This window comes from Amphibalanus amphitrite, unplaced genomic scaffold (assembly GCF_019059575.1).
Source record: "Amphibalanus amphitrite isolate SeventyFive unplaced genomic scaffold, NRLGWU_Aamphi_draft 000032F_arrow, whole genome shotgun sequence".
Classification (NCBI taxonomy): Eukaryota; Metazoa; Arthropoda; class Thecostraca; order Balanomorpha; family Balanidae; genus Amphibalanus; species Amphibalanus amphitrite.
The window spans coordinates 1,440,842-1,458,906 of NW_024881528.1; the positions used below are offsets into that span (position 1 = coordinate 1,440,842).

Sequence of the window (18,065 nt, forward strand, 5' to 3'; positions counted from 1 at the left end):
GCAACTGCCGGGTTAAAAGACACTTAGTCAATATTTTCCTTTTTTCAAAAGATAAATAGATGATAGAAGATAAAATTTCAAAAGATAAAAAGATACAATAATAGCCGTTTTCACGACGGCCATCTGGTACTTATTTGGTGCACATCTGGTACAGATTAGGTGCAGATTTGGTCAAATCAAGTTCAGTGTGTCTCTTAGCAGCTATCAGCTAGGGTTGCACTATTTGCTTATATGCCTGCTTTGTCAATTATTTTCAGAGAGCATCATCGATTAAAACACTGAAATAAATTCATAAAATGAAGATATTTGCTGTAAAAGAAACTAGGTGGAGATTTGGTCAAATCGGGTGCATTCGCCTGATAGCCCGTCGTGAAAACGGCTAATATCCGCTAAATATCCGCTTCCTGATGTTGGTGATTTTATACTTGTGCATCAAATTAGTAGGTAGGTATGTTGTTTAGTACATAAGGAGAATGTGGAAAATTTGCTATTAGCCATGCGTGGGTGTGTGGGCTGAATCGACCCTCGATTGATTGCGCATCGACCGGGTATTGACCTAAGCCCCGCAGAAGCAACAAAGAAGCAACAAGCCATGGCACTCTGCTTTCAGTCCCCAGTTGCAGCCTGGACCATATAATTAGTCTGTGCAGCACCACTGCCTGCAATGCAATCTGCTTCCCAAACTAACCAGTCTGCTATCAATTAGTTATTGATGAAAGAAATTTGGAAGGAAAATCACACTTTATAAGCAAGCAGAAATAAAAAGAATTACGACAAAATAATGGAACTGAATGATAGTGTGGAGTTAAAAAATAATTATAAATTATAATACTAATACTAATACTACATACTAATTATAACACTAAATTCCTACCATTAACAATAATAACTTACAAATGCATATAAACGTTAACTTGAGCTCCAATATAAAACTTTTTTTGTATGCTGATGAAATGTTTCCATTACATACCTACCACACGAACAATAATTCGAATGTGGGACTTTAAAGTCATTTTATCTTTTACTCAGGTTGATAAGTTAATGGTATACTTTTCAGAGTCTCAAGAGTAAATACAAGTAAATACAAGTAAATACATTTACTCTTGAGACTCTGAAAAGTATACCATTAATAATTCGAATGAACAAATACCTACGGGTTGATTTTCTAAACACAACGTACTTTGAATTATTTGCCTGCTAAATGACTTCCTTTCAGAAGTTTGGCAATATGTAGAAACTTAAGTAAAAAAAAGCTTAAAAGAAATGTTGACGCGTCAAAATTGAAAAGTCTATGAATCGCAAAGCGCGTTTGGCGATATATGGACTTTTCCCTTCGAGTGGAGTTGCTTGCAATGTAATGGCTGGAGGCATTAAAAATAGCGATGAATCTCACGCTAGCCCTGTAGTGTCACAAGGCACATTACTGCCGATCGCGGCTCCGCACCGTACCCAGACCTCCTTCCGATCCGACTGTGAGGGACTGGTGAGGCTCGGCCGGCGCAGTCCGCCGGTTTTACACCACTACACACGAGAGTCCTCAGCACAGGCCGGCCCCAGTCACTCGGCGTCGGCACAAAGGTTTAGCAGCGCAGGTCAACAAAAAGGCACGGCGTTTTTCATTCGGTGCGCGGCTGCCGTTTCATCTCGGCAGCTCGGCGGTGGAGTCTCGACGCGCTGAGCTCTGAATCAGCTGCTGTCTCCGGCGTTTGGAGCGGGCCGCCGCGGCTCCGTCAGCTCACGGCTCCGGCTCCGTCAGCTCCCGCCGCCGCAGGGCCGCAGAGTTGACGAGATGCCCGATCACATCCCGGGGCCAGATGCAGACTAGGCACACCGCCGCCCAATGCTCGAGGACCGCGTGCTCAGAAGACTGCGGACGGTCGGGCGGGGTCGATAGGAGACCAAATTCAGCTGCCGAAACTCCGATGTAGGTAATAGAGCGAGGAGATTTTCACAAACGTCAAACGCTGCTCTTGGTAGAATAATAAAGTGTAATCCTTTGAAAAGGAATCGTGAAGAAGTTGCTTAGCTATTAACAAATGCATATGCTAGATTGATAACATCCTACGAATCAGAAATAAAGAAGGTAACACTTCAACATTTCTCAGGTTGATCGCTAAGTTCCTTTTACTTGATACATCCGCGAGCGATCAAATATTCGGACAAATCACCGCCGCCGACCCCTCGCCGTTTCGTGCCGCACCCCTGACGATGATTTCTCTGTTCTTCAGACGGTAACCGGCTGCGCCACTGGGCTCACAGCGGCTCCCTGTTCGACGGCCCGTCAGAGCACGCGCACTCGCACACTCAGCGGAGCACCTCAGCGAACGGTACAGAGACGAACACGACTGCGCAGCTGGGCACGCCAGCGTTCCTGCACTGCCGCCAGCCGGCATCAGCACAGACCGCCGACGGCAGGCCCACAGAGGTGAGAGGGAGTACAGGAGCAGGTGGGAGGTCACAACCGGCACAGACTTCCGACGGCAGGCCCAAAGAGGTGGGAGGGAGGTGCAGGGACAGGAAGGAGGTCACGAACAACACACAACGCCGACAGCAGGTGCAGGCCCACAGAGGTGAGAACATCGAGAAGAACTGTGAGGGCACAACGGTAGATGTGAAATTTACAGTGGTTTAGGTGATAAGAAACATCAAAAGGCCCAGTGTAAATATGAATTTACGTTATATCTACAGCGGAAAGTGTGAAGAGCGTATTGGATATGAAGACAAAAGTAAGGATGGCAATACCAGCAGTGCATAAGTGCATGGTCAATAAGTCATATTTCCATCCGTGTGCTTCATCGGCACATAAATCCCAACACTTCTGCTCCAGAGCCGGCGCGTGGGCGTGTGACTGGTGCCCCGCAGCCTCCCCCCGGGGTCCTATTGTCCCAGCTCAGAAATATGGCCACGACTCCCCTGGCAACCGCCTCTAAATATCAGCACTGTCTCTGAAACCCGCCGCTGAAAGGAGGCGGCGCTGCGGCTGTGTTCCCATATCGGCCCCATCCTGCTGACACTGCGGGACGTGACGTCAGGATGGGGCCGGGGGCGGGCCCTGCCGACCCATACGGCCCACATATCACTCAGTCACCACCATGAGCCGGGCCGTATAGCATCCATCCACCGCCCGGCACGACACTGCCGAGAGCACACATCAACTCGGCAGTCGGAGCGTCGTGGCGATACCAAGCAGCAGCAGATAGTTTTATGAGCGAAGCCAGAGATTCCTCACTGCGTTATTGTTTTTATTTGCAAGGTTTTATACGGCTTCCCCTCGCATTTGTCTATTGTGTCAGTCCTGCTCTCTCCCCCCTCTCTCTCTCTCTCTCTCTCTCTCTCTCTCTCTTTCTCACTCACTCACTCACTCACTCACTCACTCACTCACTCACTCACTCACTCACTCACTCACTCACTCACTCACTCACTCACTCACTCACTCACTCACTCACTCACTCACTCACTCACTCACTCACTCACTCACTCACTCACTCACTCACTCTCTCTCTCTCTCCCTCTCTCTCTCCCTCTCTCTCCCCCCTCTCTCTCTCTCTCTCTCTCTCTCTCTCTCTCTCTCTCTCTCTCTCTCTCCCCTTCTCTCGCCGTCTCTTTCTTCCCAGCCCCCGACGCTCTGCTTTGTTTTGAATATCCTTTCATTCCGAACTCTTCCCTGGCCCGCTCTCTCACACATCCGTATCACTCCCTTCCAACCACGCTGCTATAAATGACGGTGAGCTGCCGTGCTGCCACGATCTCCGACAGAATCTCCGGTGAATTGGATGCCGTGTGGGGCCTGTCCCGGTAACCGGTGGTTTGCTGGGGTGTATTTGTTAGCGCCACCATCCATCAGCGCCGGCCCGGCTGCGGCGGCTATTTTCGGCGGTGCTGGCCGGCCGGGTGGCCGGTGACATATCGCTCCAATAGCCGGCTAGTCACAGCCGGTTATATTAGAGGACCGGTGACGGACCGTCCCGGGCCTCCGACCCCGGCCCCGTCCCTCCTCCATCCCGATCCCGACCCTCTGTCCCCGCCCCTCCCAGTCAGAGCACCTCCCTCCGTTCGCGGCTCTCTCCCGTCCCGTAGCTCCACCAGCTTCACCATCAGAGCCCCCTAATTCCAATACACCTCCCTCCGTCCGCGGCTCTCTCCCGTCCCGCAGCTCCACCACCGAGCATCTCCTCTAACTCCAGCGGCCCTTACCCACTTCCTCCCGTGCTGTCCAATACCCCTCCCTCAATGCTTCCCCTCACAGTTCCTCCACCCCTCCCCTCGTTGGCAAGGCCCCCTCTCTGCCGATCCCATCCTCCTAGAAATCGAAACTAACATAATCCGAGGCCGGGGTCATGTCAGCCGATAAGTCTTCACTGAATGAGGTTCAGCTGTGAGTCTGCCTTCCAGACATCTCGGCACTAGACTGAATGAGGCAAACAAATTTCCTGAATGAGGCCGGGGTATTTATGGGCTGAGTGACGTTGAGATGTAAACTGAATGAGGCCTGGGAAATAAGCTGAATGGCATTGGGGTCTGAGCTAATTATGTGGAGATATCGACAAATCACTCTTCTATTTCAATATAAAAATTTCCTAGTAGTTTATCAAATGCGTGCTAACTACACAAGGACCTTATGTGATATATGAAGTTGATGAGACCCGGAACATTGAGTGAGGCTGATGTATGAACTAAAGGAGTCCGAAATATAAGCTGAAATGTGAAACATTCGACGAATGACTTGGGAATGACATCTCAAATGACTTGATCAAGGATATGAATAAAATGGCTGAAACGAAGAATAAATAAATTTCAGATTGAAAGAAATATGTATATCAGCCGCTAGAAGTTCACTATTATTAGTTCACTATGTCCCACTGTGTGTCTGTCTGTCTGTCTGTCTGTCTGTCTGTCTGTCTGTCTGTCTGTCTGTCTGTCTGTCTGTCTGCCTGTCTGCCTGCCTTCCCCTCCCTACAAAGGGTCATGCACAGCGCCCCGCGGAGTCCGTCTGTTTTTGTATTGCAGCGGCAAAGTTCTCCCTATCTGGGATCGACCGGCCCGGTTTATTGGGCCCGCTGTATTGATTTATGGCTGACCTGCTGCTCGCCAAATGACCTCTCTGACCCCTGGCAATCTATCGACGGTCTGACCCTGTCATGGGCAAACTAACCTCTAGCGGTCTCGAATGAAGAATGGCCGAACCAAAACACTGGCAACATTTAGGATTGGCCTTTACTTATGCAACACTCTCACCTTTGCCTTACATCAGTCGATAACTGACTTAGCCTGGAGAAGCCATGTACCCCGTCTTCAACGCCCTACCACCCGTCACAAATGCAAAGCATTATTAAAACAATCACTGAACTGTGACGAAAACTGACACTTTGAATGGCAGTACTGTTTGAGAAGGGCTCTGGCTATGACAGATGATAATTGATAATTTCACGAGCGATTAGTGGCTTCGTTCTGCTGAGCCTCTGGATACTTGTGACGCCTTCAAGTTTACGGATGCCGACTTACTAAGCGTGACGGTGGGTTCGGGCGCACACGAATGGCCCATTTGTGCTCCGACCGGGAGTGGGGATCCCTGCGCCTCCTGAGACCGCTGTGCTCTGTGCAGTAAACACAGGAGGGGAAATGGGTAAAAGGCAGCGCCTGGTCGAAAGCTCACATCAAACAGAAATTCCGGTTACTTGAGGATATTTCATCAGTGTTATCGTAAAGTTGAACATGAAATATAATAGGTACCACCCACCAGGAAACTTGTTGCCTGTAATGTTGTGGCATACGAGAAGAGCTGCAATATTTCCACCGCTTTCATAAGCATGTACAGTTATGTTTATACTTGATTCTTGTTCTTATAGTACATAAAGAAAACAAATCAACAGCACAATATCTTAGTATGGGTAATGGGTATGTGCCACACCTAGACGCACAGAACATGAAGCAGCGTGACAACTGGCACCCCCCCCCCCCCACCCCCCGGCAGGTATCGTGGCTGCGGCGCCGCGACTGGCACCTGCTCACCACTGGGAAGACGGTGTTCACCAGCGACGAGCGCTTCCAGATCTACCACGTCAAGGCGGACAACGACTGGGTGCTCAAGATCAGCTTCGCGCAGCTGCGCGACGAGGGCCTGTACGAGTGTCAGGTCAGTGGCGGCGCGGTCGATAGGCATTGGGGGCCGTCTGCCGTCGACTTGACTGTCGGTCTGCTACTGATGGTCAGGAGGGAAATAGTTCAGTCCCGTTAGTTTATGTGTGTAACGAATGGGGCGGTCAATTAACAGGCAGCGGTCGCATTTGATCTGCAATGAAACAAAGATGCAAGCCATTTCTTACATAGTACAGGTCTCGCGAGATTAAGCGGTAGGTTTTGCACTTTTCCGGTTATATCTCAGAAACTAATCGATCTACGATGAAGCCATTTTACACGATCATGGCCGGCTTGTTACTCAACAAGTCGATCGCATCTTCAACACTTAAAAGCTTAAGTCGACGAAGATATAGCCTGAAGTACACTAAATTTTCTAGGTGCAAAACCTACCGCTAAACCCGCGAGACCTGTACATACCCCACTATCCAACACTATAATTCCTCTGCATATGGGCGATATAGTGCCATCCTACATAGAACAAGGCGCCGCCACACCGCCCCGAACGGTGCGTGACCAGCACCATTTGCGGCATGTTTGGCGGCCGACCTGCGGTCTGGCCAGGAATCAAACCATTAGCGGACATTGTCGCCAATAAAAAGTCAATTAGCCTGTCCGACACGTGTCCACATATGTAGTTTGGCTGATTATCTGTCATTTTTAGTTGCGCATCAGCCGGGATCATGCATAGTTTATGCTCTAATACGACTACTGAAGCTGATCAATATTACCATCGAGCAAATAAGGTAGAGTTTTTGCAGGTAGAATGCTACCGTTGATGTTGGTCCGTCTAGCGTAATTGGGATTAACGTACTGCAACGAATTACATCTATCGTACAAACAAACCTAGAATGAAGTACCTACTTGATCATTTCACCTTTGCTACCCATGTGCTCAAACCGGTCCCGTAGCTCAGTTGGTAGAGCGTTGGACTCCGCGTGGTGAGAGCACGCGTTCCCGGTTATAACAGTCCGGGTTCGAAGCGCGACGGGCGCTTGACATTTATGGGCCTCCTGACAGGTATGGTTGCGGTTGGTGGCAGGCCGTAGCCAGGCGAAGTCAGAGAGGGGACCGGCCGTGCGCGGCTATGTGCGCACGTTAAACTTTGGACTCTAAATTCTGCCATATAACTGGAATTGCGCGATCGGAGGGTAGAGGGCAGGGTCACCACAACAAGCTTCGCTTAGCCGTGGCTCTGTCCTTGTGAATCCTTCCTATCAAAAGGTTCGGACTAAATTTCTTAACAAAACAACGGCTAGAAGAGGCACAACAACTGTTTTCGACACAATGTACAAATCATGCGCTTTCACTGGCATGGTGCGAGTGGGAAAAGCCATTGGTATGCATCGAAAATGTACCTACTTATTTACTAAGCGTTTGAACTAGTAACACACCTATGAGGCCATACTCCTTGAACCCAGTCATAAAATGTATTCAACCTCTCAGGAAACCAAGTCCAATAAATGTTTTATTTTCTTAAGTATGCATGTAGCTCCCAAGGCGTCAGTAACGAGAACATCCTAATATGCCATAAGTCTCTGTATGAGAAACAAGTGTGCTGCCTCTGCCATACCCTGGCATTTTGCCCAACAACATTCCACGACAAAGTTCCGTGGGGAGACGCGCCATCATCCCCGCTACCGAATCGCCGCTATCCAGTCTTGTACCAAAACCCTACCACACCTACACTACACAGCAACCCTGAGACTGTGGCACGAATCGACCGTCAGAAACAGCAACACATTTTCAGACCTCTTCACAACAGCCGCCGCTCCCATGTGCTCTCAAGCCCATCGGCGCAGTTTTCTGTGTGTGCGCAGCACTTGCAAGTGCCGCTCGTGCGTTCCAGCCGTCAAAAGCAGCAGTCAAGTGTCACACTGGTGGAAGGGCCGGCTGACAGCTGGCCGGCCCGCGGTGTCAACTGGCCACCACTCGAGTGCGATCGAGCCCGACAGTTGCCGGAACTCGGCGTCAGCAGCGGGGGCGTCTGTCTTGAGCTGAGAGGACGGGGGTCACCCGCTGCCTTCAACAGACGTCGACTGGTGACAAATGGGTCGATATGACCGTGTGGAGGGCGCACCTCGCCGGGAATCAATGGACGGCGGCGCGGCGGCTCGCGTGAGGTCGTCGCCGTCCGTGTGTGCACAGCGCCACCGGCCGGCCGGCGCGGCCGGCGCGGCCGCGTGTTTGGGGCGCGTGCCCGCCGTCAGCGCGTGACGCCGCAGCCCGCCCCCGGGCCGCCGGCACACCGTATGATTGGAGGTGTAGGAATGTAGCGGCTCGTAGTCGGGTGGGTGGGTCACTGTGCACACACCCAGCTACAGTAATAAGAGCGACCCTGACCTGTGGCCGGCAGTTTTAATTGGTGCTCAACTGCTCAGTAAACCACTTGTTCTTCCGTATCGGTAGTGATTCTGTCATTGCCGTACTGACTAATTCCCGTTCTTTTGTCGGCAGATTCCTACGGACAAGGGGAAGCTGTCATACTTCACGCGTCTGCGCGTGGTGCAGCCCGTGGCGACAATCGAGGGCACCGGGCTGTACCACGTGGAGCGTGGCACGTCCATCAGTCTCAGCTGCGTCATCAGAGAGGTACGCAGCCGCCCGCTGTGTGTGTGTGTGGGGGGGGGGGGGTCTGGTGACCGATCAACTCACCCGGCGATTTACCGGAACGGAGTTCAATTCCGTTACACCGTAAAAACCCTGTCGCCGGTGGGGGCCGCCGTCCGGCCCCGGTCTGATGTCGCGCTGGCACGCCCCCTGTCCGCTCCGTTTCCCGTTAGCAGCAGCTATGGGCCGTCAGTGGACGGACGGACCGATGCCGAAACGGTCCGTCCCTACCGTGTCTGTTGACGATCGGTCCAGCCTCGCAACGAGCGCGGCCGGCCGCCGCCGGGACCGGAATTTCAATTGGCCCACTTGGCCGCCCGTATATAAAGGTGGCCAGCCCGTTCTGAGTACATCCACTATCGTGATTCGCGCAGCCTGTTAAGCTCCATCAAGGCTCGTCCACGTGGTTTTTATCGCGCTGGTGCCCTCTGCATTGCAGGCACTCACTCCGCCGACGTTCGTGCATTGGCACCATAACGACAAGGTCCTGAATCCGTACAACCTGCGCAGTGATATTCAGGTGAGGAAGGCACACTGTCGAACGGTAACGGCTTCGATGTGATCGACCTTTAGATGTTCCTTAGCACCGATGTCCTGTCATTGACCGCCAGTGTAAGTGTTAACAGGCCACTTGCAGTCGTATCCCCTTACCCACGAACGGTCGTCAAGTTAGATGTAAGTGAATCCTAATCTATAATCTAAGATTCGGAATCAGGTGAGCCCCTACGATTTGGACCAAACTTGGTCAGTGGATAGTACGTAACCTCCTGATTACGATGCACCCAAAATCTAAGCTCGGCCCGCCATATTTACGAAGTTACGGATGTTTCAATTTCAAGGTCATTCGGGAGAGCCCCTACGATTTCCGTCAAAATTTGTGTACGGACACTCTAGGTGCTCCTCATTACGAATATCACAAAATTTAAGCTCGGCCCGCCATATTTACGAAGTTACGGATGTTTCAATTTCAAGGTCATTCGGGAGAGCCCCTACGATTTCCGTCAAAATTTGTGTACGGACACTCTGGATGCTCCTCATAACGAATATCACAAAATTTAAGCTCGGCCCGCCATATTTTTCAAGTTACGGAGTCACAAAGTTACGGAATTTCAAGGTCATTGGGCGAGCCCCTCCGATTTTCGTCAAAATTTGTATACGGACACATTACATGCTCCTCATTACGAATATCGTTAAAGCTAAGCTCGGCCCGCACTATTTCAAAAGTTACTGAGGCTTGAAACTCACTGAAATTCAAACATCTGTAACTTTTGAAATAGTGCGGGCCGAGCTTAGCTTTTACGATATTCGTAATGAGGAGCATGTAATGTGTCCGCATACAAATTTTGACGAAAATCGGAGGGGCTCGCCCAATGACCTTGAAATTCCGTAACTTTGTGACTCCGTAACTTGGAAAATATGGCGGGCCGAGCTTAAATTTTGTGATATTCGTTATGAGGAGCATCCAGAGTGTCCGTACACAAATTTTGACGGAAATCGTAGGGGCTCTCCCGAATGACCTTGAAATTGAAACATCCGTAACTTCGTAAATATGGCGGGCCGAGCTTAAATTGTGTGATATTCGTAATGAGGAGCACCTAGAGTGTCCGTAAACAAATTTTGACGGAAATCGTAGGAGCTCTCCCGAATGACCTTGAAATTGAAACATCCGTAACTTCGTAAATATGGCGGGCCGAGCTTAGATTTTGGGTGCATCGTAATCAGGAGGTTACGTACTATCCACTGACCAAGTTTGGTCCAAATCGTAGTGGCTCACCTGATTCCGAATCTTAGATTATAGATTAGGATTCACTTACATCTAACTTGACGACCGTTACCCACGAAGTCATTTGAACGGGCGTGTGTATTGAGGGGGACGTGATTCTGCAATATAACAAGGAACGGATTTGTAGTACCGTGTGACGCCAGCGACTGGTTATTAGCCACTTATGTCGATCCACCTGTGTGCTGCGTGATTGTGTAGCGTTCACTGGCGTCTTGATGGTGTGCTTAGTGTCAGTCTGTCACCAGTTTGTGGGTTGACCGGGAACCGTAGTTTGTAACCTCCTCGGTCTCACCCTATAGGTCAGTACCTATGTTACCTGCCTGCAATCACTGATTTGTATGACAGACTGTTACTGACTCGTCTGTTAGACTGGTATCGATGTAAGTAAACACCAGACACCGTCTGTCACCGACCTCTATGACAGTCTGCCGGCAGCATGTTTGTGTGAAAGTCTGTCACAAAATGGTATAATCTGTCACCCATGTGTACTGCTCTGCCACTACACCGACCTATATGACAGTCTGTGACCCATATGTGTACCATTTTGTCACAATTTTGTATGACAGTCTGTCACCCATGTGTACCATTCTGTCACCCATACCGTTCTGTCGCCCGCACCGTATGACAGTCTGTGATCCATGTGTGACTGTGAACCACTTTGTCATCGGCCCGTATGGCAGTCTGCCACCCATGTGTACCATTCTGTCACCCGCACCGTTTCTGTCACCCGCGCCGTATGACGGCCAGTCCGCCAGCGGTCGGTATCGGCCACCGACCGTGCCGGACGCCTCGGTGTCTGTCAGAACTGTGTGCTCGGCCGCCGGCGAGCGGCACACGACCGTGTAATGGCATCGATGATAGATCGTGAGCTTGGCCATCCCCACCGGCCGCCATCGACCTGGGCCGGCAGCGACGGGCGGTCATAGGACGGGTCACCAGTGGAGGCAGGTCACCGGCGGGAGGTCACCAATGGAGGGGGCAGGTCAACTGCGGCGGGTCAACGACGGGGACAGGTCACCAACGGAAGACTGGTCGCCAACTGAGGGTCAGAGACGGCAGGTCATCGACGACCGATCACCAATGTAGAGCGGTGCAACGCCCACTGAACGCCTATAAATGTCAGAGACTAACCGACCTAAACTAACCCGACGTCTGATGTGCGCGACGTCATCACTGCAAGTGCATATCATTATAAACGGTGGAGAGATAGAAGGGAGGGATATAGAATTGCGCGGTACTTGCTGAGATGGAAGGGAGAGGAAGGGAGGAGAGAGAGAGAGAAACAGAGAATGAGAGAGATAGAGAGAGAAAGAGAGAGAGAGAGAGAGAGGGGTGGAAGAGAGGGAGAGTAGATAGGGAGAGTGGATAGGGAGAGGAGAAAGTCGTGCCTGGACTCGTAAGGACCCGCTCCAACACAGTGAATGTCACGCGGAATACCAGAGTGTGACTATATACATGTGTACATCTGAGTAGGAGCCGCTAGCCGAATGGCAAGCAGCTACCTGGCGGGCCGGCGGAATGGAGAGGGCCGGCTACCAGGAATGCCACACCGAAGACCAATGATGGGGCCAAAGTTTGGAGAGGATGGCGCCGTTGGCCGCCGGAGTGGCCATGAAACATGCACTGAGCCCACCACGACGAGAGCGGATGGCTTGAGTTTAATGGTGAGCCTCTCGATGATCGTATTGGATAGACAAGTACCACTGTCGAAATGCCGTTGTCAATTCGAGACCGGACGGCTGCTCAGTGGACTGTGCAACAGTTGACATTTCTAGAGGGCCATCATGTGCTCTGGCTTTATTGGCAAGCAGCAGTTCTCGACAGGATAAGAAGGACTTCATTGTCGTCCGTATTATTCTTCCTCGACAAAATTTACCAATCCAAATGAAACAAAATAATGAAATCCTTTCGAGTCGGGCTCTTAAAAGTCGGAGCGTGCTCCCTCGTCAGTCTTCTGGGCGGAACAGTATCAGTTTCGGGGCGTACATCTCCGTGGCGGCAGCTATTGTATATCGACTGGCTCGCCACAGGTAGGGAGCCTGCGTAGAAAAGACCATATAACCCTGGTTTATATGGGTCAACGCTCACCTGGTAGCCAGCTCAAACCCTGATTCTCCATGGAACGTTAATATTGGTACCTCGAAGAACGTCGGCAACTCCAGACTCACAGCCAACTGATCATGTCCATCGTATGTGTCCGTACTCCGTATGTCTTAGGGAGACAGCACCCTGGACTCAAAACTCCCGTGTGTAACCCTGTCAGGTGAGTGCTGATCTAACAGCCTCAGATTGATATCTCACTGTGACCGGCCGTCAGGTGAGCGTGGAGCACGAGCCCCGCCAGACGCGCAGCACGCTGAACATCACTGATGTGCGGGACACGGACAGCGGCAACTATAACTGCTCGGCCGACAACACGCGGCCGGCGTCTGTGCGCGTCTACGTCTCAGAAGGTGGGTGACGGGCGCCGCGGGGTCACCGGGGTCACCGGGTCACTGCTGGGTCACCGGGGGACACTGGGTGGATACCGAGGTTACTGCGGAGTCACTGCAGGGTCATTAGTGGAACTTCTGGCCATATAAGTCACTGAGGTCACTGCACAGTCGCTAAGATCAACCGGTGATCATCAGAATCAGTGAATCTTAATCAGTGCTCCATTGGGTCACCAAGGTCACTAGTGGATCATTTGAGACTGCTGGGATCACTACTGTGTCACTAGGGTGACTGCCATGGGGTTGATGAGGTCATCGATAGGTCACTAGAATCGCGAGTTGCTGAGCATGGTCAGTTAAGTGTACAAAACTCAGAACATGTGACCTTGCATAATCTCAGTTATCACTCAGTAGCTGATGACACCAGCGAGGAAGAAATGAGCTATTTTGCAGCCGAGAAGCTTTTGGTTTCTGCCAACACTTGAACACTTCTCTGGTGGAGGTCAACACTTTTTTGCCTCAGTCACCTAATAATTACTGGTCGCCTGCCGGATTCCGTGCCACTTAAATTCCGTCTCAACTGGCCACTTTTCGAATCTTTCTCACCCGCAACACCGCAATAGTTTTACAACTCTCAGTCGCAACTCTCGGCGAGACCCCCAAGTTTGAGCCGGCAAAAACCGGTTTTCTCCTACAGTGTCGTTGGTCTTTTGCTGCAATGGGCTTGAGAGAGTCCATTCATTTGTAAAATAAGTCACGGTACAAGTCTTCTCTGAAGTTAGTTCTGGTTCCTTTCCTAGGACGTAAACTAAAAAAACTGACGAACTTTGCTTTTTATCAAATATTCTGACCGTGTACCAAATGAATTGAACCATGTTGAACTTATAATTAGTAAAACATGCTTATTTCTACTCACCTGTCCGGGTTATTTTGTTAATATGAATATTTTAGCAGCAAGTTAGAAATAGATACACAGATGTTGTGCATCCACAGAACTATATAGGGTTATGTATTCTATTGACTATGTAATGTATTGCAACAGAAATTACGTACCTGGCAGATTAATTCGCCGGCATTAACAAGCAAGCATTTAAAAACTGTTCATGTAAGCGGCGACAAAGCTCTAGACGGTGATTCAAAAATGAAAAACATAACAAAATGCTCATTTTCTTCACACCTGTTTTGATGCAAACTATGTGATAACAAGACATGGATGGCGACTATGTGATGGCAATGATGAGTTGTCGCCGTCTCACTCATCAAATAGAAGACACATTCTTTCTCGAAACACCGCGAAAGTGGCAGCCATAAATAAAGCTAGCAGGAACAGACGTAATCGATGGGCCGATTTACATAGAGTCCAGCTGCTGCCCTGTGCCCGCCCTTGTTCCAACTATCCAATGGCGCCTCCTGAAGACCACCTGGTATAGGCGAGTGCCCCTGGCAACATTGCGACAAACACCTTTATTGACAGTCATGAGTCAATGTCATTTTTCTGGGATATGTCAATTTTCCAAAGATTTTTGCTGTAACAATCATTACATACAAGGTTTCAAAGAACAGCATCCCGATACAATTGTCACGCACCGTCTACTCCCTTCATGAGCATTTTAACTGCACGCCGTCTCTGTAACAAGCACTCAGTCTAATCCGCCGAGTGGTGCGATCAATATCGCGTGTCTCCGGTCAACCTCAGAGACCCGCTTCCCTCCTCAGCCGGAAAGGTAGCGCACACTCACGGCTAAAAAGCATATTACTAAAGCAACGACTTGTTATAAAAATAGAGAATGTGTCGTTCACAGAACAGCCTTCGAGCATGAAAGAACGGCACTGTTGGCGTGCGGGCCTAATGGCTTCAGTGACATGCGATGGAATGAGGTGAACACGGGAAACACTTGGATTGTTTAAATTATTTGAAACTTCTATGCAAGGTTGATTGCTTTTACTTCGTAGAACTATTTCAATATACGTCTTCGGATTGATTGGCACCAGTTGCCAGTGTTGCCAGTTGCCACACACAAATTGATCCGGTAAGGAAGAGAGACTGGAAGGGACGTTGATGGTATTTCTGTTTTCCCTCCTAATTTGAAACTTTGCAACTTTCAGTCATATGAACATTGCCCTATCTCCGTGCTGTCTCCTGTCTGTCAACTGCAGTGGTGGGTCAGGCGACGTCTCTCGAGTCCTTGTCTCCCGTTACCATGGTCACCGTTTCCTACTGCTGTTTAAGTCTCCTGCTACACCGTCTCCTTTTCACTGTATCCTATCGCCGCCTCCTGTAGCCGTTTCCCGTCATCGTCTCTAACCTATCCTATCGCCATCTCCTGGATACCCTTTCCCGTCACTGTCTCCCAGATACATTATCGCCGCCTCCTGTCGCCGTTTCCCGTCATTGTCTCCCGTCGCCGCCCTTCGTCGCCTTCTCCTGCCGTTATTCTCCGTCGCCGCCTCCTGGCACCGGCGACGCCGTGCGGCTCGATTCCAATCAAGCCGGCTGGGTTGGCCAGATTCCGATCGGATTTACCATAATACCTGGCAGCGGCCCGGCGCGGTGTCGGCCGATGTCGCCTTATCCCAACACCGTCACTGACACCCGACACCCGATACCGACACAGTATGGGAACACTGAGACTGGGAGCACCACCGACACAGTCTGGGAACACTGAGACTGGGAGCACCACCGACAGCGCACAGTAGGCGATCCAGGCGTTCTAGCGCTTCAGGGACCCAGGATACCAAAATGAAAAATATAACCGAATGATGGTTTATTGCGTAGCCAGATACCCTGGCAGGTGAAAAGCAATACTATTTTTTACATTACGCAAGGCACTTCCAGGCCATACCTATCTGAACGCCACCCAAGCTCGATAGGCTGAAATATCTGTCCTGGGCCGTGACCCGACTCTTGTTGTTGTGTGCTCTGTTACTCATGAATATCGCCCAAAATGCGTTTGAATGCAATTCAAGTTTATACCTTACATCTTCCCAAGCATCATGCATGCGAAATAAATTTGTTTTGAAATTGCGTATGGATTTGTATCTCATTTGCATTATACCCTTTCAAACGCATTGCACCGATACTGTATAGCAGGCTTTGGCAATGCGCAACTCTTGCCATCCAGATGATTCGGCATTAAAAATCCCATTTACTTGTAGCATAGCTATTGTTCTCAATATCCTGAAGAATTTAGCTGCCACTTTTTGCGACTCTTTGAGTTATTGAAGTTTTTGTAACACATAACTGGTCGATTTTGGGGGTACGTCAGCTGGTGAGTAGTTAGAGGTGGTTTGGCACACCTTGATATCTCGAGAACCGCCCGACCGACTTCAGTGGAACAACCAACATCCGATTCTTCTGGTCAAAAGCTACATTATTCAACCAAAAAAGTTCAAAAATTTGCAATTTTGGAGTACAAGAAACCAAAAATGACTACGTAAAAGTCGCTGTGTTTTTACATATGTTCAGAAGTCTAGGACGTCGTTGTTTCTTGGACAATATCAACCAAATTTTCAAGCTAGCTTTCTCATGGGCAAGAGTGTCACTACGTTTCAAAGATAAGAGTTTTAGAAAATCATAGGCGTGTTCAGGTAGGCAAAACGGGAGGAGGGAATATTTTGTGTGCATAACTTTGTTAGCTATATATCGTATGACATGTTTTGCAATGACAATTTAAGACCTGCAACACCTAACAATAATGCCTCTGCCAGGAGAGGTGAATCTGTGCGATATGTTAATCGTGGGAAGTGCACCACAGAAAATAGGTACCACTTCTGATACCAATCAACACTTTCTTTGTAAATTACTCCCTACCGCCCTCGCTCCCACTCACAGACACATCACACTCACACATTCCTTTCACTTAGTCATCCTTTCCATCCACCTAATCAAGTTTGCATTGCCTACTATTCCTAAGATGTAGAAATGGAGAGACTTTTTGTGTGTGTGTGTGAGAGAGAGAGAGAGAGAGAGAGAGAGAGAGAGAGACATAATTGTGAATGTTCTGTTGAACACCTACGTAGTCCTATGCAATCATATGATTGCAAAACTGGCCCACGTAGTTTGCAACGAAGTGGGATATCCGTAGCGGACGCCTAGTTGATCGGTACCTAAGTCATTAGTTACTTTGAATAGGTCACAGTAGTTTTCACTTTCAGCTTTCCGTCCTGTTATAAGCCTATGGGGGAAAGGCATTGTTTGCTTTATTGCATATTGCAAAGAAAACACAGCAGTTTCTGGTATAAAACGCAATGTCAGATGAAGCGCAATGAAGTGTTCTATAAAATGAGAGGTTACAAGCTCAGTTCTTTGGTGCCTAACTCGAGATATAAGCCATGACGTGCTAGAATAGCGAAATCGCCGACTGTGCCGGCTGGGGACACTGACGCCAGCTGCAGACGCTGACACCGGATGTAGACATTGTCAACGGCCGAGGACACTTAAACTCGGACCGGGGACACTGACACAGTCTGGGGAACACTAAATCCGACACCGACATAGCCGCTGACACCCCCGCCGTGTGTCCCGCAGGTGACAAGATGGCCGCCATCCAGCGGCGTAACGGCGGCAGCGCGGCCTCCTGGCTGGGCGGCACGGTCACGCTGGCCGTGATGCTGGCGCTGCTCGTGCAGACGGTGCGGTGAAACAGGCGCGGTCGCTGGCCGTGCCGCCGACGCGCCGCTAACGACGACGCCGACGCGCCGCAGCAGCCGGCGCCGGCGGTCGAACTGAGCGCGCGGGACAGCGTGTGAGGCGCGGCCGCGGCGGCCGCAGCCCGCCCGCGGCCCTGCACGGACGGCAAGCGGCCGCGCAGGCACGTGTGATGTGTGTGTAGACTGAGTGAGGTGTGAAATCATGGGTGCGTGGTTTGGGCAGTGCTTTGAAGTTTGAACTGAGGCCGAGCAGTCAATGCGCACAGAGGACCCCTTGGCGTCTCAGTGGCGATACGGACGCAGATATGCGCAGGGGAGTGCGGGACCAGCCATCGACAGTGGTCTCACCGTATCGCTGGTCTGGTCAGCGTGGGGAGCAGACCCGTATAGCTCCTCCGGTGAAAGGACAGTGGACAGCCGCCACATCCAGGCCGCTGCCGACAGCCCGATAGGCC

General features: G+C 50.4%; 1 protein-coding gene across 1 annotated transcript in view; it reads left to right on the forward strand.

Annotated features, from left to right (window-relative positions):
- The window catches only part of LOC122368528 (zwei Ig domain protein zig-8-like), a 77,882-nt gene extending 60,108 nt beyond the window's left edge, over positions 1-17,774 (forward strand). Inside the window, exons 5-10 of the mRNA XM_043342526.1 lie at positions 2,229-2,425; positions 5,972-6,133; positions 8,593-8,727; positions 9,185-9,265; positions 12,846-12,981; positions 17,489-17,774. Of these exons, the coding sequence (XP_043198461.1) occupies positions 2,229-2,425; positions 5,972-6,133; positions 8,593-8,727; positions 9,185-9,265; positions 12,846-12,981; positions 17,489-17,601 (824 nt within the window). The 3' untranslated portion in view covers positions 17,602-17,774. The remainder of the gene's footprint in view (positions 1-2,228; positions 2,426-5,971; positions 6,134-8,592; positions 8,728-9,184; positions 9,266-12,845; positions 12,982-17,488) is intronic.
- Positions 17,775-18,065: the final 291 nt, after the last annotated feature.